The sequence below is a fragment of the Protopterus annectens genome, chromosome 4.part0 (assembly GCF_019279795.1).
Source record: "Protopterus annectens isolate FY-2018-M chromosome 4.part0, PAN1.0, whole genome shotgun sequence".
NCBI classification, from domain to species: Eukaryota; Metazoa; Chordata; order Ceratodontiformes; family Protopteridae; genus Protopterus; species Protopterus annectens.
In genome coordinates, this window is record NC_056733.1 from 73,729,441 (window position 1) to 73,750,683 (window position 21,243).

Here is a 21,243-nt window from a genome sequence, read left to right on the forward strand (position 1 = left end):
CATAGGCATAGGCATAGGCAGCTCAGGTACTATCTTGGCAAGACTAAGTAATTTAGGATAACAAATCCGCTGATCTGAAGTAGTTTACTTCATTTGGTCTTCAACCTGTGGGAATACGGATCCGTATCAGATCCAAGCTGGCAACTTTACTAGCATCTGCTCCGAGCTCCAAGCTCTTCCCCTTACCCATAATACACCTCCACTACCTTCCAAACCCCAGATCTCATTTGCCGCGAATAGCTCATGCATCGTGATCTCTAGAGCTCCAGGTTTTCAAGTGGGTAAAGACTTTAAAAATATCTCTTTTTTTTCTTCTTTAAAAATCTTTATAGATAGTGATAGAGTAGGTTCCCCTTTCTCCTCCCCTCACTTGGTGCATCGACTGTATAGTTTTTAGGGTAGTTAGTTTGTCAGAGTAGTTGTGTGTATTCTTTGCCCCCCCCCTCAATGTGTTCTGTGTGTGAGTGTGGTGAGTGGGTGTTCTCAGAAAGAAAGAAGTAACATTTTCTTTTAGTTTTTCTTTCCTCTGACATTATGGCTGACAAGCCTATTTTCAAAAGATGCACTGAGTGTGGCCATAAGTTATCCCCTGTGGATGGCCACACTCTGTGTGTTATGTGCTTGGGCATGGACCATCTGAGCGTAGACTGCACTATATGTGCAGGGTTCAACCCTCATGCCATTAAAGATAGGAAAGCCAAGTGGGCCCTAAAAGGCCTTCTTCCCCCTTCTGAGACTGCTGCCTCATCTTCAGTCACAGCAGCTGCTGTGGCCGCCTCTCCTTCTTATCTTCCCCTGGCTTCTCCTCCCTCCCAGGCTGGGACTCAACCTCCTGTGCAAAAGCCTGTGGAAGCGAAGCAGAAAAGGGGCAGAGAGAAGGAGAGAGAGTCGAAGGCAAGGGAAAAGTGAAGAGGTCTCCAGACCTCCCTTCACCATTAAAAACTTTACATATCTGTGACTCCCCTTGGCTCCGATCTCCGAGGTTCTCCTCGGAGCCGGAGGAGACACGCTCAGCTTCTAGGGCCTTAGTGCCCTGACCCACAAGGTCAGAGTGCGTGGCCTCATCGAGGTCCACCTGGTCTTTGTCCGAGGTTGATATGGATAAAATGATGAGGAGGTTCATCAGTACTCAGATCCAGATGGGGGCCTTGCCAGCCCCCTCTCCCTCAGGAGGGGGGAGCTCACTTCCTTTTTTCCAGCCGATATCTCCTTCTCCGATCCGTCCATCGGGTTTGGAGTATTCAGATACAAGGATGGCTTTAATTAGTGGGTCGGCGCCAACAGTATCTGCTTCCTCGATGCCGACAGCTGCCTGGAGCATGTCAGATCCGACCAACTCGGATCTGAGCCGCTCTCTAATCCAGAGCTTGGGTGTCGCATCCGAGGGAGTGGAACTTTTTCATTGGCTCCACCTTTGTCGGGCCAAGTTCCCTCCCTCGGAGCTCTGTCCACTTCGGGCCTGGCTCCGATTCTCTCGTCGGACCCGAGGAGACCAGCCAACTTATTGGTTTCTCAGGAGGTTTGCTGTCCTTTGGCGTTCGATATGGTAGACAGGGTTCTCCCCACTGGATTGAGACCCCTGACTGCCCCCTTGGACTCCACTCAGACCCCCTCGGCTCTTTCTACTGTCCCCATCATTTTACCAGAGGGACAGCCCATGCTCGAGGAGCCCCAGGCAGTTCCCCCTGAGGAACAAGTGGCTTGCGAGTTCCCCCAGGAGAGCCCCTCCGGAGAGGTGCCTTGCAAGCATACATGCAAGAGGAGGCACTTGGACTCCCCCGAGTCCCTCTCTGAGGATACGGACTTGGATGATGGAGAAGGTTCCCCTAGGTCACCTCCAAAGGATGTCTCCTTTGGAGACATCATTGAAATCCTGCGCCAACAGAGAGGTTGGTCTACCCCCAAACATTATTCTGACGAGTCCGTGTTCCTGGAGGCTTTCGGCACGGGCCCGTCTACTTCCTGGGTATCCCCTCCCACGGATCCTTTGATGGATCTGGTCACCTTGCGAGCATGGAAGAAGCCGGACACCTTGGAACCAATTCCAAAAAGATCCGACAAAATTTTAAGTCCTCCAATAGACAGGCCAGTTGGAACAAGGGCTCCCTCGTAGACGCTATGGTGGTAGCAGCAGCCACAAAGAAGGAACTTGCCCAGGAGAGTTCCTCTGTTCATCCTCCTGACCAAGAGTCGCAGATGATGGACTGCCTAGGGAAGCAGGTTTATGCTTCAGCTACCTTTTCAATTAGGGCGCTGAACTACTTGGCCCATGTCACCAGACTCCAACGTGACCTGGTAAAGGAGCTGGAGGAGTCTTCCCCCTAAGTCGATGTCGCAGGAGGACATGACCTCATTCTCCGCGAGGATGGCCACTTTGAAAGCAGTCTCCAACACGTCCATGCGACCCCCTTTCACATGCTACGGGAGGAGCAGCTAGGGCGGCTGGGTCCGGCATGTCCATGACGCGCAACGCCTGGCTCAGATTATGTCAATTTTCGGAACCGTTCAAGGCGTCCTTTGCCAATGCCCCTTATGACGACTTTACTCTCTTTGGTAAGACCATCAGAGAGACATTAGTCCAGAGTGAGAAGGACGGGAAGACACTGTCTGCTGTCGGGGTCCGCTTCTCAAACCCTTAAAGGTCCTTTTCCCGGAACCAGAGAGGGCAAAAGAAGATGTGATTCCCGAAGTCACAGTATTCCGGGACACGTAGGGCTCTTCTTCCCCCAGAGGCAGAGGGGAGTGAATGGACGCCAGCCCAGAGGCAGAGGGGGTCCGAGGAATTTTTGGTCTCGAGAACCTTTATCGGACAGACCCGGTAGCATCCCGAAGGGGTGGCCTGACTGCTGTACTCTGGAGACAGTCTGGGGATGATTGTCCTTGCACCTAGCGGTATGAGAGTCCATAACATCAGACCGCTGGGTGCTTCAGATCATATCCAGAGGGTACTCTATCCCCTTTGTGGGTCCCTCCAAGTCTCCCGGACACCTCCCGGATGTACCACCCACACAAAGGGAGGCAGCAGCACAGGAAATTTCCAAGCTGCTAGAAAAACGAGCCATCAAAACCGTCCCTCCGGATCAGACTTTTACTCCAGGTTCTTTTTGGTGCCAAAGAAAATGGGGGACTTGAGGCCCATTCTGGACCTTTCTACCCTGAACCTGTCAGTTGCCAAAGAGAAGTTCCGGATGGTTACACTACAGTCCATCATGCCATACCTGCAAGAGAGCGACTGGATGTGCTCTTTAGACCTCCAGGATGCTTACTATCACATAAGGATGCACAGAAGCTCCAGGAGGTTCCTCCGCTTCTGGCTAGGAGTCAATCATTACCAATTTCGAGCCCTACCCTTTGGTCTCACCACAGCCCCCAAGGTGTTTACCAAAGTAATGGCGGTGGTAGCAGCTCACCTGAGGCTTCAGCGGATTCAGGTCTATCCGTCCCTGGAAGATTGGCTCCTCACTGCTCCCACCAGGCGGTTACTCTCCCAAATCAGGGATTATTTCCTGATTCTTGCCCTGTGTTTGGGGATCACAATCAACTCATCCAAATCACTCCTAGATCCTGTACAGGTGATAGGATAGATACTCTACAGTGCAAAATCTTCCTGACCTCGGAGAGAGTACAAAACCTGAGAATGCATGTCTCCCTGATCTACCACTCTCATCTCCCAACGGCAGAATCGGTGTTGAGGGCCTTGGGCTCTATGGCGGCGACCATAACTCTTCTCCCGTGCCCGGTTACACATGAGAATTCTACAGTGGACTCTAGCTGTACAATGGTCCCTATTGGAACTGCCATTGACATATCCAGTTCAACTCAGTCGAGTCTGTCGGTTTTCCCTCATATGGTGGATGTGTTCTCTGGACATTTTGGAGGGACGACCCTTTGTTCCATCCCCAGACCAAGCCACAGTGACCATGGACGCCTCCCAACTTGGGCGGGGGGCATTGTTCGGGCAGGACCGTCCAAGGCCTGTGGTCCCCTGCAGAAACCAGCTTGCACATAAATGTCCTAGAGAAGAGGATGGTCCTAGCGTTGCAGGCCATTCATGCCTTTCTTCCTCTGGGAACGATTGCAATTCAGTCAGACATGTCAGTGGTCTGGTACATCAACAAACTGGGAGGGACCAGATCTTACCCCCTTTGTCGCAAGGTCATGAGAGTGTGGGAATGGGCGATCTCCACCGGTCACTTTCTCATCGCAACTCACATTCCGGGATGGTCCAACATCCTAGCAGACAGGCTAAGTCGGACTATTCTGATGCTTTTCGAGTGGTCTCTGAATCTTTCAGTAGTTGAACAGATCTTCCGCGATCGGGGTCAATCTTGTTGCGATCTCTTTGCATCTCCTTCAGATGCAAAGTGCAGTGAGTTTTTCGCTCTGAGCCCCCTACCGGGGGAGTCCCCCAGAGATTCTCTAGTTCATGCTTGGCCTCCCGGTCTTCTGTATGCTTACTCGCCAGTGCCTCTTACTCCGAGGTTTCTACAGAAAGCTTGTCAACTGGGGAGCAAAGTGATCCTTATTGCCCCGTTTTGGCCTCGCTAGGTATGGTTTCCCTTCCTTTGGTCTCACCTTCTGGCTCTGCCTTGGATCCTGGATCCCATTCAGGATCTGATTTCACACCCTTCGGGGGTGCTCCATCCGAATCTGGACAGTTTGAAGCTCACAGCTTGGCTGCTCCAGTTCCCGTGATTGCTAGGACTCCTGGACTATCCTCCTCAATTAGATCTATATTGGTGGCTGCTCATAAGTCTTCGACCAGGAAGGTTTATCGCAGCAAGTGGAAAAAGTTTTTCCTTTTGGGCTTCTCAAAGGAGTTTAGACCCCTTCACGGCTCCTATTTCTGCCATTCTTGATTTTCTTGCTGAATTTTTTTCAGCACGGAGCTAGTTCTTCTGCTGTCAAGGTTCAATTGGCTGCCAGCTCTCATTTTCATGTAGGTGAGAATTCTGCCTCTTTAGCCTCCTCCAGACTGTGTAAAGCCTTTATTAAAGGCACCTTTTTGTTACGCCCCCCCCCCCCCCCGGTCAAAGATCCTGTTCCCCCATGGGACCTTACTATGGTTCTTCAAGCTTTGGTCGCTCCACCTTTCGAGCTTGCTGCAACAGCAGATCTGAAATATTTATCTTGGAAAACAGCTTTTCTGGTGGCTATTACCTCTGCCAAAAGGTTTTCAGAATTACAGGCCTTGTCCATCAAAGTTCCTTACATGATTTTTCACAAAGACAGGGTTTCCCTTTGAACCATTCCATTCTTTCTTCCTAAGGTAGCATCATCAGTCAATATCAATCAGACCATCAGTTTGACTGTTTTTTCCTAATTTTTCTAACAAAATGGAATACAAACTCCACCTGTTGGATGTTTATAGACCGTTACGAGTCTATTTACACAGGGCAAAAACATTTCTGTAAATCTGATCAATTGTCTGTGTCCTTCTACAAACCCTTTTTGGGTAAACCTATCTCCAAGGTCACTATTGCTAGATGGATTTCTTCATGCACTTCAGGTCTATAAGGACAGAGGCATGTCTCCTCCATGTCAGGTGAACGCTCATTCCACTAGGTCCATGGCTACGTCTGCGGCCTTTTGTTCTGCAGCTACTTGGTCCTCATCTCATATGTTTATTTCTCATTACAAATTGGATTTGACTTCCAGAAGTAGAGCATCCTTTGGTTCCACGATGCTCCGGAATATCTTTCCATGAGGGCCTCCCAGGGGTTTAGTAGCTGGGGACTCTGTCCCACATGTTGAATACCAAATGAAGTTAACTACTTCAGATAAAGAAGTTATGTACTCACCATAACATTCCATCTGAGTAGTTCTACTTCATTTGTCTTCAGCCGTCCCTCCCTCCTTCCCCCGGACCTTGGCATATGAACAGCCTATGGGCTGCAGTTATAGGTCACAAGTATTTTTTCAGGTCGGGTTATCAGTATAAGATTCAGCAAACTTGATCTGGGGGTTGGAAGGTAGTGGAGGTAAGGGGAGGAGCTTGGAGCTCGGAGCAGATACTAGTAAAGTTGCCGGCTCGGATCCAGTACGGATCCGTATTCCCACAGGTTGAAAACACATGAAGTAGAACTACTCAGATAGAATGTTATGGTGAGTACATAACTTCATTTTGTTTCTTATGTTCAAACAAAGAAAGAGAAAGCCATAAAAAAAAAAAAAAAAACTATTTTGAGATGGTTGCCCTTTGCTATTACCCTTTGTTAGTCCCACTATATTAAACCAGTTCCAGACAGTGTAAAAAAATCATTCCTCTAGAACCTTGGTCTCATTGATGGTGTACTGGAAAGGGGTGGACTCTAGAGGCAGTTTTGTGGTCCTCTGTACATTCCTTTACAAGGCATTACAAACTGGATTCTTTTTCTAGATCCAGGACAGGCTTTGCTAGAACCATTTTCCAGAGGCTCCTGGCTCCATATCCTTCCTCCTCTCAGGTTGAATATGCTTTGGTAATCAACCCATGTAGCCTAAAGAGTACTGCAGCAGTGAGAATGGTGGACATAGTACAGTTGTATAAGTTGCACTTACCTGTAACAGTAGATGTTCAAATTCCTCACTGCTGCAGTAGTCCCACCATCCATCCTCCAGAATTATAGGATCAGTATGAGTACACGCCTCCCTTCCTTCCTTTTGAGCTAGAAAGTCCTGAAGAAAGGTTCATTTTGACTATTGATTTCCCTTCACAGGATTGACCAGTCAGCAGTCGGAGTGAAGATGTGAGAGGGAGCCAGTGCTTTAGGAAACTGTCCGGTTGTTGTGTCCTTCCCAGAATATAGCCCATATAGCCTAAGTGCTACTGCAGCAGTGAGGAATTTGAACACCTACTGTTATGTTTAACTGCAACTTGCACAACTGTACTTTTAGCATTCTCCTACCATGCTGTACTTAACGTTTGTGGTGCGACAGTATAAAGTGAAGCAGTATCTTAAAGTTGCATCATTTGTAGTATTGATTTTTGTTAATTTTACAAAGTAAATTAGCTGAATCAAGGGTAAATAAGTTTGTATTACCACTAGTCTTAACTAGTATTCAGTAAGAATGGATTTTCAGAGGCTTCAAACTAACATTTGCAAGAGTCGTGTAACAACTGCTTTTTTAAAATGTATTATTTTCACCAGTTTTATCTTTAAACGTGACTTTTAGTGGTAAATTCCTCACATAATATTCCAAGTTAATCAGACTATGAACTAAACTAAACTAAGTTACTACAGTTTTATCTTTAAATGTGACTTTTAATGGTAACTTCATCACGTAGTCTTCCAAGTTAATCAAACTATCAACTAAATTAAACCAACTTAGTTACTAGGCACAGAATGTAAATCCTTACCTAATACATGTAGAGATTTGCATAAGTCAGATCAGAATAATTCAGTAAAAACTGCAAGAAAAATTTTGTCAAGTTAGTCTTCACTGTGAAACAAATTAAACCTCATGTAATGGAGGCTCATGGGATATATGCAAATTACGCTTTAAGTACATAATAGTATTTTGGCTACATGGCTTCTGAATGCTCATGGCTTTTTACCTTTTTAAGTCTTCATGGGTACATTCAAACTAATAAAACCAAACCCCACTAGCTGTAGACATGCCATGCTTTGGATTTCTTGTGACCTCCTCAAAACAGCGGAATGGTTTGTCTGTGTAAACTTTTGCATAGATCAGATCAAACGAAGTGATGCTATAAATTGGTAAGTCCATTCTTTACCATTTCCATTGGTAGCAACTCTGTTGGCTGTGCCTTTTCTTAGACTCATCTTGTCCCTATTTGTTTCCTGATAGCAATTTTTTCTTTCTGCTTGTTCTTCTGTGACAGGAAGTAGCTTCTTAGTTGGTTAGCTGACCTGTCCCTCTTATAGGTCCATAGGTGTTTACTAGGCTAATGACCACAAGGGCCTTTTTAAGCATAGTCATGCATCCCAAATCTCTGACAAGTTCTGGTACCTTTGATGAGTGTAAGCAGGGGCATGGGAGATGAAACATTTAAAAGCAGGGGCCTAAGAGATGAACCATTCCTGTGTCCATTAAAGACATAGGTGCCAAACCAGGGATGAATTTCCTGTTTCCCATCCAGTTGTCCAAGTTACACTTGAATTGGGTTAGGGAGGAATTCTGCTTCATATGGATGAGGAGCCTGTTCCAGAGAAGGGGTAGTCACTGGGATACATACCTGTCTCTTCTGCACGTCCTATTTACAGTGCAATGAAAATGTATTTGCCCCCTTCCTAATTTCTTTTTTGCATGTTTTTCACGTTTAAATGTTTCACATCATCAAACAAGTGTAAATATTAGACAAAGATAACCCAAGTAAACACAAAATGCAGTTTTTAAGGGTTTAATATCACATATTTGATTGTAATTTAGATGATCGAATGTGTGCGAAAATCATTTTCTCGAATTGAGAGTTCAATCACCACAATGTCGAAGTTGACATGAGCAAACAGCCGCTATTGTCAGCTTCAACATTGCGCTGCAGATCGCACTATACTGGGGATCAGGAAATGTACCCTTACCCTCACTGTACTGCGATCTCAGAGTTTGTATATATAAGTAGGGGGGGGTATGGGGGGTGCAGGGGGGCTTACCCCCCTGCAAACGTTATTGTTAGTTGTGGGCAGATGTGAGCATTTCAGCAAAGTCGATATTCAACATTGCTGAAATGTTGCGTTCGATATTTCTGTTGCTCTGTGTTTTGATTTCCAACAATATTTGTCGGAAATCGTTGCATTCGTCTAAATGACGTTCGCAAATATGATAGTAAACCATTTTTAAGTGATGATTTTATTTATTAAGGGAAAAAAAGTATCCAAACCTACATGGCCCTATGTGAAAAAGTAATTGCCCCCTAAACCTAATAACTGCTTGTGCCACCCTTAGCAGCAACAACTGCAATCAAGCATTTGCGATAACTGACAATGAGTCTTTCACATCGCTGTTGAGGGATTTTGGCCCACTCTTTGCAGAATTGTTTTAATTTAGCCATATTGGAGGGTTTCCAAGCATGAACCACCTTTTTAAGGTTATGCCACAGCATCTCAATTGGATTCAAGTCCGGACTTTGACTAGGCCACTCCAAAACCTTCATTTTGTTTTTTTTTTAAGCTATTCAGAGGTGGACTTCCTGGTGTGTTTTGGATCATTGTCCTGCTGCAGAACCTAAGTGCGCTTCAGCTTGAGGTCACGAACTGATGGCCGGACATTCTCCTTCAGGATCTTTTGGTAGAGAGCAAAATTCATGTTTCCATCAATCACAGCAAGTCATCCAGGTCCAGAAGCAACAAAGCAGCCCCAGACCATCACACTACCACCACCATGTTTGACTGTTGGCATGAGGTTCTTTTTCTGAAATGCTGTGTTACTTTTACGCCAGATGTAACTGGACGCACACCTCCCAAAAAGTTAATCTTTTATTTCATCAGTCCACAGAATATTTTCCCAAAAGTCTTGGGGATCATCAAGATGTTTTTTGGCAAAAGTGAGACAAGCCTTTATGTTCTTTTTGGTCAGCAGTGGTTTTCGCCTTGGAACTCTGCCATGCATGCCATTTTTGCCCAGTCTCTTTCTTATGGTTGAGTCATGAACACTGACCTTAACTGAGGCAAGTGAGGCCTGTTATTCTGTGTTCATTTGTGACCTCTTGGATGAGTCGTCGCTGCGCTCTTGGTGTAATTTTTATAGGCTGTCCACTCCTGGGAAGGTTCACCACTGTTCTGTGTTTTCTCCATTTGTGGATAATGGCTCTTACCATGGTTCGCTGGAGTCCCAAAGCTTTAGAAATGGCTTTGTAACCTTTTCTAGACTGATATATGTCAATTACTTTGTTTCTCATCTGTTCCAGAATTTCTTTAGATCGCAGCATGAATTTCTTTAGATTGTGACATGATGTCTTCCTTTTTGGGATCTTTTGGCCTACTTTACTTTGTCTGACAGGTTCTATTTAAGTGATCTCTTGATTCAACAGGTCTGGCAGTAATCAAGACTGGGTATGGCTAGTGAAATTGAACTCAGCTTTCCCAAAAATGTGATTAACCACAGTTACTTCATGATTTAACAAGGGGGGCAATTACGTTTTCACATAGGCCATGTAGGTTTGGATAGGTTTTTTTCCTTAATAAATAGAATCATCACTTAAAAACTACATTTTGTGTTTACTTGGGTTATCTTTGTCTAATATTTGTCTAATGTTTAAATTTGTTTGATGATCTGAAACATTTAAGTGTGACAAACTTGCAAAAAAATAAGAAATCAGGAAGGGACAAATACTTTTTCATTGCACTGTATATCACAGGTAAGGTTTAAGTCTTTAGAATGTGTGATTCTGATGCTGTTTGTTTTGTGGGTGTGCAGGAGGTCCATCAGAGTGGGGTCTAATAACGCTTTCTATGCCAGACATAGATCTCCCCTCAACAGCCTGTAGGAGACAGAATACAGGGATAGGGCCTTCCGGGGGTCTGCATAGGACATGTTACTTGTGCCCTGTATTCTTTTAGTGAAGAATGTGTTTGGTCATTCCACTTGTTGGATATGCCTGGTTAGCTACATACCAAAGGGGGCATAGTACTCAATGACAGGTCTGATGAATGCCAGATACAGTAGAACAATGACTTCCTTAGACCTAGATGCCATATCTTTGTGAGTTGCACAACATAGAATGAGTTCCTCACTACTGTAGACATGTTATGGTCAAAGGCTAAATTACTGTGTGTGTGTGTCCTCAAGTCCACTGAGTCAACTCTTAGGGGCGTATTGTCCATATGATATTTACCAGGGGTGGATGACTTCCTGAAGGATACTGTTATGCATTTCTTGGCATTTAGTTTTAGTCCTTGGCTCTGACACCAGTTGTATGTCTGTATCAGCCCTTCCTGGAGAACATTTGTGTCAATGGGTTGTTCAGTGACAACTCCTAATCTGGAGGCCATTGACACTCGCCTTGGCTTCATCCTGCCACAATCACTGAATCTGAATTAAAAACAAGTTGAGTTTTTGTGTTGTGGAACTGATGTTGCACTTTTGTTTTTTTTGGACATTTTATAGTAAGTCTGCTAATAATTCCCTTGTTGAGTGTGGCATAATGAGTGTGTGGCTAATGATTCCAAATACATGCTTTAAACACGCAGTTTGACAGGGCAATGGAGAAGTGATTAGCAGAAATTGAAGTATAATCTGTTCTTTGCTACAATTGGGGTAGAAAATGTTTTTTGTCATATTTGCATTAGTAATTCTCTGGCTAAAAAATATGTATGCCAGGTGCTATGCTACAGATGAGAATGGGTGAAAGACAGGTGGGCAGAATATATAACTTTGGGCCATAGGTAATGGAAGATGTTATTTACTTGTCTATAACATAGTTATGAAAATTTCCATATTTTTACTACATTAGACATAACTTGTGTAATGAGTTTGTTTTACATTATTTACTATACCAGCCACCAGTTTATGAAAAATGAAAGCCCATCAGCCCAGAGTGTTTGTTTATGAGCAGACTTGAAGCTATAATATGCATATCAGCATATTTATTAAGTACCATACACTACATGGACAGTATTGTAAGGTTTCAGTAGAAGGCAAACATCATTGCATATTAATCTGCCACTGACATACAGTCTATTTGTAATATATCTGCAGAGCTGTAACAGTGTGTTAATATATGATGTAGTGTATGGAGTGTGGTGATTATGCTACAATATCCAGAAAAAGACAAATCAGTTAAGCACTTTTATATCACAAGAACCAGTCTTAACAAATGTTAAGCACCCCTCTTCACTTGTTAAGATCGGGTATCACCGTAGTCAGTTAAATCTGCCAGTACTGACCTGCAAATGACTGTGACAAAATAAAAAAAACATAGTTTTGCCTGCTGTCTTTGTTTTTGTAACATAACAGAATGTGTTGCACTGTCTTTTTGACAAGCTCACCCAGTGCTTTATGGATTTGAAAGTCGGCAAAACACTTGGCGTTTTTTTCTGTAACTAGTAGTACATGTAGCAGATAAAGTTGAATGCACTACAGAGAATTATGATTGGGACTCGATGTGTTCTTGACATGGATGCCAAGATTCACCTCTCTAGCTTTGTTGTCAAGGTAAATTTCTTGACATCATGTCTTGAACACATAATAAACCGGTTATGGTCATTGACCCACTCATAATCGTGTATATTATGAAAATATATTTTAATGTATGTTAATATTTCTGTAATAGAGCATGGCAACAGAATTTGAGACATATGCGGTGGTGGCGCTGCGGTAGCGTTGTCGCCTCACAGTAAGACGTTGTCCTGTTCGATTCTCAGCTAAAGCGTCTTCTTTGTGGAGATATGCGTGAGTGGGCATGCCTTCGTTGAAGGTTGTACGTCAGGGCTGGCAACTCGGTACGTAAAAATCTACTGCCAATCATTAGCGGACCGGAGTTCCGCTGTGGCGACCCCTAAAAGCCGAAAGATACAACAACATTGTGTTGAAGCTGGCATTGATCCGAAAATATTGTCTTTGATATATGAATCAGTCTGAACACATCCGCAGCGATATAATATTCTGATGATGTTCCAGGTTATGAAAATTGAGATTTTTATATTTTTGCCAATATTTCTGTAAGGGCGCATGTTAGCATAATTGGTGCGGTACCATTTCGAAACCAACATTAAGACATAAGTTTTATTTTGACATTAATTAAAATTACTGGTGCATTGGCATATGCATTCAAGTTTGCACATGTAATACAAACGAGATGTCTAGCAACATTATAAGTGGCTTGGCTTATCATTTTGAAGCTGACATTAAGGTGGCACCTTGGCGCAGCAAATAGTGTTGTCGCCTCACAGCAAGAGGTTCCCTGGTTCAGTTCTTGGCTGGGGTATCTTCTGTGCGGAGTCTGGGTGACCTCCCTGTATTCACATGGGTTTCCACCGGGTGTAACGTTTCCTCCCACATTCCAAAGACATGCAATAGATGGATATGACACTCGAAATTGGCCATAGGTATGAGTGTGCATGCAAGTGTGTGGTGTGGATGGATTACCATGGCAGGACTAGCCACCCGGTGGTATAAACCTCGGCTGTAGATGATTGTCACTGTTGAAGTGACACCCTGACCCCATATGCAAAAAGCGGGAAAAGGGGTTGTGGATGGATGGAAGGATATCAGTTTGAACAAATTGCGTACTCATAAACGACATTTAGCTAGTACAAGTAGAGAGATATACAGCAATTTGTTCAGTTTTGAGGAATACATTATTTCATATTTTTGCCAGTATCCTATTAAGCAAGCATGATAAAATTGTCATTTTGAAGCTGTTACCCAAATAAACAAGTTAGCTAAAGAAGGTAGGTGTGTAGACTGTATGTTTTGTGATATGTTTCACTTGTTTTAGACAGTATACAGTTTGCAATCATTTCAAGTTATGAAGTCAAACTTTTTAGCTGGAATGCCATCACTAGTACCATTATGAAGATCTGTGTGTGTTGTTTTCTTATTTATAGATGTGATAGTGTTCAATAAGCTCTGCATCGAGAAGAAGCTCGAGACAATCTAATACCCACAATACCCCTCTGCCTTTACCTCAGATCTAGTTTGCCGCTGCTGCATACGCATCGTTGGGAGCTAGCTCGAGAGTTTCTAAGCTAAGATATAACTTTTTTGTTGTATTTTATTAAGGATTCTAGTCTAGTTGATATTATCAGTGTTAACAAGTGTGATTGTGTTGTGGTTCCGTTAATTCTTTGGTACCGTTAACCTTATTTATCGGTATTTTTGTATCGGGGCCTACACCCTTCATATCTTTCCATATTGAGACAAATTTTTTTACCGGATTTGACAATTACTCGATTGTGACTAACTTTTTTCGGATCTGACTGTGTTTTTCTGGAGTTGTCTTTTTATTCTACAATGTCTGAGAAGGTAAAGTCTGGTTTCAAGCGTTGTCAGTGTGGCCAGAAAATGTCGGTCACTGACAACCATAGTTCCCACTGCCTTGGCCCTCTCCACTTACAAGAGGATTGCTCCATCTGTCACTCTTTTAGTGGGAGGGGACAGAGGTCTATTGAAACCGGCTTTCCAAGAGGCTTTGGATGCTTCTGACCAGGCATTAAGTCATCGGCTCCGAGCTCTTCTTCAAAGGTTAGATCACCGGTTCCACAGACAGTGTTCAACTGGTATCGGTTCCTGAGCCTCGAGTCTTGGAACCCCTCCTTCAGCCATATTGAGGTCGGTTCCTTCGACCCGTTCTTCCTCCAAACTTTCGGATGTCGATGTGGATCGCGTGGTGCAGAAGTTGTTGGAGCATTCGCCCTCTAAACTTATTTCGGTTTCCACCCAGTTGGTGTCGAAACTTGAAGGCCTTCCTGTATCTCCATCCATTCCTCCTCCGAGACCGATTCAGTCTTTGGAGCCGGAAGAGGCTGATCTACTGATTGTGGAGCCCTCGGGTCCAGAACCGTCTTTTCTCGGTCTGTTCCTCACTCGACGAGCCGACGGTCTGTTCTTGGTTCGTCGAACCAACGTGTCGGTTCCGACTCTCCTCGGGATTCTTCCCATTTCTTGAACTGGGAGACTCTTGATCGCGAGACCGACCTGATGAGGAAGGTGTTGTCTACCCAGACAACCACGCCAGTGGAAGCAGTTTCTCCTCCCATAAAGGGCCTTTGTCTTCATCTGCGGGCACCAGTGCCTCAGCCACCCCTGGAGGTGGAGGCTTCTTCGGATGCTCCAAGTCCCTAGGAAGAGATTGTGTAAGAGGAGACACTTGGATTCTCCACAGGAATCCTTGACATCTGATACTGACTTAGATGAGTCAGAGGGGTCCCCTAAGTCACCTTCAGAAGATGTCTCTTTTCAGACATTTTGGAGATCCTGAAACAGAGGTGACTGGCAGTCCCTTCCCCTTCTGAGGATGAGTCAGTTCTGCTGAAGGCATTTGGTGCTCGCCCTTCCTCCTCCTGAACTAATGGAACTTATTGCCCTGACACAGTGGAACCTGTTCCAAGAAAACCGAACAAGTACATCACAGCACCTCAGGATAAGTCCTACCTTACAAAGGAGTTCCGTAGACGCTATGGTAGTGGCTGCAGCCACGAAAAGGAGATGTCGGAGTCTTCACTGTCCATCCGCCTAATAAAGATTCTAGGACGATGGATAGATATGGGGTTCAGCGGCTTTTTCCATGCGGTCCCTGAACTATTTGACCCATTTTACACGTCTGCAGAGGGATCTAGTCAAAGAGTTGGGAGATACCCTCCAGGGTGCTACAGATGCAGCTGTCTCAGAGAAAGTGACAGCAACTTAATACCCTAACATCGATTGTTAACTCGTTCATGAGGCTGATTTTGTTTAAGGTTCGAGTAGGGCAGCAGCTTCAAGACAATCCTGGGTGCCACTCTTTTGGCCCCAAGGTAAAGGAGACCCTTACCCGGTGTGAACAAGAGGGAAAGACTCTGTCTGCTGTCGGAGTCCGTTTTCCACCCCAACCAGAAAGGGTCTTTCTCAGGCACACAGGGTGATGCCAGAGGCAGAGGAGGGGCAGAGCGCCGCCTGGCGGCAGAGGGAACATCAAGGTGACAGGGAAACACTCCCTGGTAAACCTTTCCAGCACTCCTGAGAGGAGGCCCGACTGTCCTGCTCTGGAGGCAGTCGGAGCTTTATACCCTCAGGCCTGGCAAGATATAACTACAGACAAGTGGGTAAAGTTACCAGAGGTTACTCCATACCCTTCCTATCCTATCCCATTCCAAAGAAAAGACTCCCAGATGTACCAGAGCCAGCAGCTTTAGAAATTTCAAAGCTGCTAAAAAAAAAAAGAGTCATCCAGCCAGTCCCAGCGGACCAGCAAGGATTCGGGACTTACTCAAGGTTCTTTTTAGTTCCAAAGAAAACAGGGGACTGGAGGCCCATTCTAGACCTAAGCTATCTCAATACTTTCGTCAAGAAAGAAAAGTTCCGAATGGTCACGCTTCAATCGATCCTTCTATTCTTACAGAAGGACGAGTGGATGTGCTCAATAGATCTAGAGGATGCATACTACCACATCAAAATGGCCAGGGCATCCAGAGATCATTTGCGCTTCCGGCTGGGAGCCAGTCACTTTCAATTTCGAGCCCTGCCCTTTGGTCTGACCTCAGCCCCCAGGGTCTTCACCAAATGTATGGCAGTGGTAGCGTCTCACTTGAGACGTCAGGGATTCCATGTGTTTCCGTATCTGGACGACTGGCTCCTTTCGGCCACCACCCAGCGTCAACTACTGCAGGCCAGAGACTATGTTCTTCAACTGTGTGTTCACCTAGGGATCTCCGTAAATTTGGGAAAATCCTTACTTCAGCCATCACAAAATATCTTGTTCATAGGAGCAGAGTTAAACACACGTCAATTAATTCTGAGGCTTCCCCCAGAAAGGATATTATCACTGCAGACTCACATCGTCTTCTACTCTTGTCAAGGAAATCTCCTGCAAAACTAGTACTGAAGGTGTTGGGCCTCATGTCAGCCTCCCTTATTGCAATTCCTGGGAAGGCTGCACATGAGAGTCCTACAATGGCTACTGTTTGCTCAATGGTCATTTCAACAACTACCTCTAACACACGAGATTATTATAACAAAGACTTGCAAAACAGATCTAAACTGGTGGCTTCAAACGTGCAACCTTTCCCAGGAGGCCGTTTGTGCTACCCACCACAGTTACGGTGACCACGGACGCTTCCCTGATAGGGTGGGGGCATCTTTCAGGGACAGACAGTCCAAGGCGAATGGACCAATTTGGAGTACAATCTGCACATCAATGTTCTAGAGTTGAGGGCAGTGTTTCTAGCGTTGCAACACTTTGCTCCCCTTCTTCCTCTAGGGACTATTGCAGTTCAGACGGACAACATGTCGGTAGTCTGGTACATAAACAAACAAGGGAACCAAGTCCTATCAACTATGCAGAGAGGCCATGAGAATTTGGCAGTGGGCGGAGTCCACGGGTCACTTTCTAATAGCAACGCACATCCCGGGTCATCCAATGTCATAGCCGACAGGCTGAGCAGAGCAATTCTGTTACAGTGGTCTCTAAAACAGTCAGTGGCGAAAAGGATTTTTCAGCCTTCCACCTGTTTGCCTCCAATGAATGCCAAATGCAGGAGCTACTTTGCCCTATTACCCTCCAGGGGAAGTCCCCTGGTTTCTGATTGGCCCCGGGACTCCTATCGCATTTCCCCATTTCCTCTGATATCAAGTTTCTCCAGAAAGCCAGGAACCTACACAGGACGATAATCCTCATTGCTCCATTCTGGCCTCGTCAAATTTGGTTTCCCTTCCTAAAGTACACTGCATTCGGGGACCCTGGATTCTCGACCCAGAGCCAGATCTATTGACACACGCGTCAGGGGTACCCCATCCCGCTCCTGTCACTCCATCTAGCAGCTTGGCTGCTCCAATTCCCAACTTAGCCAGGTCTGATCTTTTGTCACCAGCAGTCCAGGATATTTTAGTGGCTTCGCATAAAGCTTCCACTACTAAAACATATACTAGCAAATGGAAACGGTTTGTATTCTGGGCAATACACACCATGTGGATCCCTTTTAGCTCCTTTGAATAAGATATTAGAGTTCTTAACAGACTTATTTCATCAGGGTGCTTCTCCTGCTACTCTAAGAGTTCAATTGGCTGCCATTTCAATTTCCATGTGGAAGAATGTGGAGCTCCTATTATGGCTCACAGACTTTGTAAAGCCTTTTTAAAAGGAGTTTTCATATTAGACCACGTCAGATCTCCACCTTGGAGTCTAAACTTGTTGCTATCTAAATTAATGTTGCCCCTTTGAACCTGCCTCTTCTTGCCCATTAAAATTTTTGTCCTGGAAAACTCTCTTTCTGGTAGCCATTACTTCTGCTAGGCAGTGTCTGAACTTCAGGCTCTCTCCATCAAGCACCCTTATTTGATCTTTCACTCTGACAGAGTTTCTCTTGAACCAATTCATCCTTCCTCCCTAAAGTGTGTTCCATTAACAATATTAATCAGTCCATTGAATTACCCACTTTCTTCAAAAACCACTCCAACAAAATGGAGTATATGTTACACAAATTGGATGTTCACAGACAGCTAAGGTTTTATTTGGATAGAACAAAAGATCACAGGAAAACAGATCAACTCTTTGTGGCTTTTGCTGATAGCAGGAAAGGACTTGCAGTTACCAAAAGAACTCTTTCTAAATGGTTAACGGATTGTATAATCTATGTCTACGATTCTGCAAATCAACCCCTTTTACACAAACCCAAAGGACATTCCACAAGGTCAATATCTCGTCTTTGGCTCATGCAGCTCGCCTACCTCTGGATGCTATTTGTGCGGCTGCTACCTGGTCTAAGCCACATACATTTATTTCTCATTATGAAGTAGACAAGGTTTCTAGGGACAGGGCAACCTTTGGTTCCACTGTGCTCAAGAACGTCCTCGTGAGTTCCTCAGGATCAAGGAGCTAGGGACGCTACCCATGTGTAAGAACAAGATTGAACACTATCACATATAGAAGTTATGTCCTTACCATAACGTTCCATGTGGAGTGTTCATCCTTTGTTCTTACAGTCCCACCCTCCCACCCTTAGGAAGAACGTTCTTTGATGCCTGGCCAGAAGCATTTTTTGCTACTGTTATTATTCTGTGTACATAGTTGGTATACACATATATTTTTATATGTGTCTGTTTAGATATGTATATGTGTGTAAGCATGAATGTGCTATTATGTAGATTGGTTTGCTTGCAAACTAGATCTGAGGTAAAGGCAGAGGGGGATTGTGGGTATTAGATTGTCTCGAGCTTCTTCTCGATGCAGAGCTTGCAAGAGGCCGGCACGGAGCCGAGGATCGGCTCCGAACCCATGTGTAAGAACAAAGGCGAGATGAACACTCCACATGGAACGTTATGGTAAGGACATAACTTCTATTTTTGTGCTGCTGTTGCAATTCAGTAGTTATGAGCATTTTTTCAGGTATAGTCTTAGAAATGGATAATTTTGAAAAACAGCTCTGGTTGCAGCATTGTTTCTGTGGAGGAGGTTAGCAGCCATCAGCTACGAGCTTCTATGAAATGAATGAGATAAAATGTATTACTCTGCTTTATTGGTATTTCTACCTCATGGACTTCCTCTAGCTTCCTGTCTTGATGTTAAGTTATTTCAGAAAAGGGTTGTTCATCTGAGACCCCTACAAGCTGCTTTGGAATCAGGAGCAGACTGACTGATTCACTTGACTAATTCCCCCTTCTTAGCTTGTGTTAAGCTAATTTGAATTTTTTGTCTGAACAGTTTTCATGTTTCTGTTATTTTAATGTCTTCTAAAAAGAGATGTTTGGCTTCTATTTTTTTATGTTGAGAAACTTAACATAGAACGATAGGAGAATGACTAGAAGGTCTGTCGGTTTTGAAACTATACCCCCGGCTGTGGAATATTTTGGCTGTCAAGTTTAGAGCAGAAGGTGAGAAGATAGAATTCTGAATATATCAGAAGCTGGTCATAGTCACAACAGAATTTGATACATGTTTTTTTCTGTTCATTTATCTACTAAATAAATGCTAATGTTGTCATCAGGCCTCATCTGCTTTTAAAGCATGTCTGGTGACAAGTCAAAGAACTTACCACAAGTAATTTTTAACACCCATCAGAGATGAGGAGCAGTGGTCCACCCTTGCATATGTAATCTAAGATCCAAGTATTGTTGTAATCATCTCCCCGACTAGAAAGGTGTGTGTGTGTGGGCATGGGCGCGCTTGCGTGTGTGTGTGTGGGGGGGGGCATGGGTGCGCGTGCACATGTGTGTGTGTGTGTGTGTGTGTGTGTGTGTGTGTGTGTGGGCATGGGTGTGTGTGTGGATGTGTGTGGGCGCGTGTGTGTGGTGCACACGCACTATTATGGATAAGAACAGTGGGTGAAAATCTAAAGTTTGACCTAAGACAAGAGATTTTCTTAAAAATGTAAGTATGTTACTATTGCTGTTATTGGTATTTTCTTCTTTGACATTCACTCTTCAAATATGTTTCTCCTTTGACAAGGTCAGTGAATACATGGTACTGAAATATTTTGAAGTTGCTAATGCAGTATTTGTACCCCTTTTAATACTAGTTAATAACACAACAGTAAGTGAGCAGTTAGCTTTACTTACAAAAGAATTGTATTTTACTGTTCTTGTTTGTGCCTCCATCAACATTAGGCTTTCTCCCATGTCTTTATAATGTGTGCAGCATACTTAACAGTAGTGACAGAGGAGACATCCGCTATTGGAGAGAAAGAAATGTAGTTTTAAATTTCTCAAAAGCAGTTTTTTCGCAGAATTATTGTTCACCATTTTGTCCATATGAACTTTTTTTTTTACTGTCCTGCTTTTTTATATTTTTCTTCATTTAGATTCCAGACTACAGAAATGCAGTTATTATAGCCAGGTCTCCGGCTTCTGCTAAAAGGTATCAAGTTAGTGTTCTTTGTGTTTTATTAATTTTTTTTATTATTTATTTATTAATCTAATCCCCTATTTATGGTTTTATGTCACTTGAGGGTACAGTTGCTATGTTGACTTTGCTCTGAACTAGATTATCTAAACCATCCCAAATTGGAGACTGTTTACATTGCCAAAATGTCCAGTTTTTTAGGCATTAGCGAAGATTTATAACAGCTGTTGAGTTGCTGGGATGCATAGTCTGATGTAAATGTCCACTCAGTGCACTTTTTGGAGCTGTGCATCAGGATAGCTGCTAGTATTGAGAAGTAACGTGTGCCTTTGTGTTCATTTCCAAAAATTGATGAATTTCTGGCGTCTTGCCTTCTCCTCGTACTTTTATGAGGATATAGATTGTCAAAGGGACCAGCTTTAGACTGAGTGATGCAGAGATACACTGAAGCCTGCTGTGAGAAAAAATGTAGGTAGATTATTATAATGAGAGCTTGTTAGATGGAAGAGAAGGGGAATGACAGTGTGTTATGTGCATCTTATGAATCTAGATATATAGCCGGCTCTTTTTTTTTTAAATGAGAAGTGACTGCAGATCTCTTTAAGGCACAGCAATTTTTTCCCCTTTATAGTAGTCATAAATATGCCTAAAGCTGTATTCCTGAAAACTCCCCACCTTCTGTCCAGGATCACTCATGTCAGTCTTGTCTGCCTTATTTTAAGCATCTTCTTTAACAACAGTGGTCAAAGGAGGTACAGAGATTATTTCATCTGTCTGCTTGTGGACAACCGTCCAGAATGGCAAAGATGGTCCGTATTCTTGCACAGTTA

General features: G+C 44.1%; 1 protein-coding gene across 1 annotated transcript in view; it reads left to right on the top strand.

The window, feature by feature from the left end:
* The window catches only part of PRPSAP1 (phosphoribosyl pyrophosphate synthetase associated protein 1), a 785,329-nt gene that overhangs the window by 531,515 nt on the left and 232,571 nt on the right, over positions 1-21,243 (top strand). Inside the window, exon 6 of the mRNA XM_044068098.1 lies at positions 20,373-20,428. Coding sequence (XP_043924033.1) covers positions 20,373-20,428 — 56 coding nt within the window. The remainder of the gene's footprint in view (positions 1-20,372; positions 20,429-21,243) is intronic.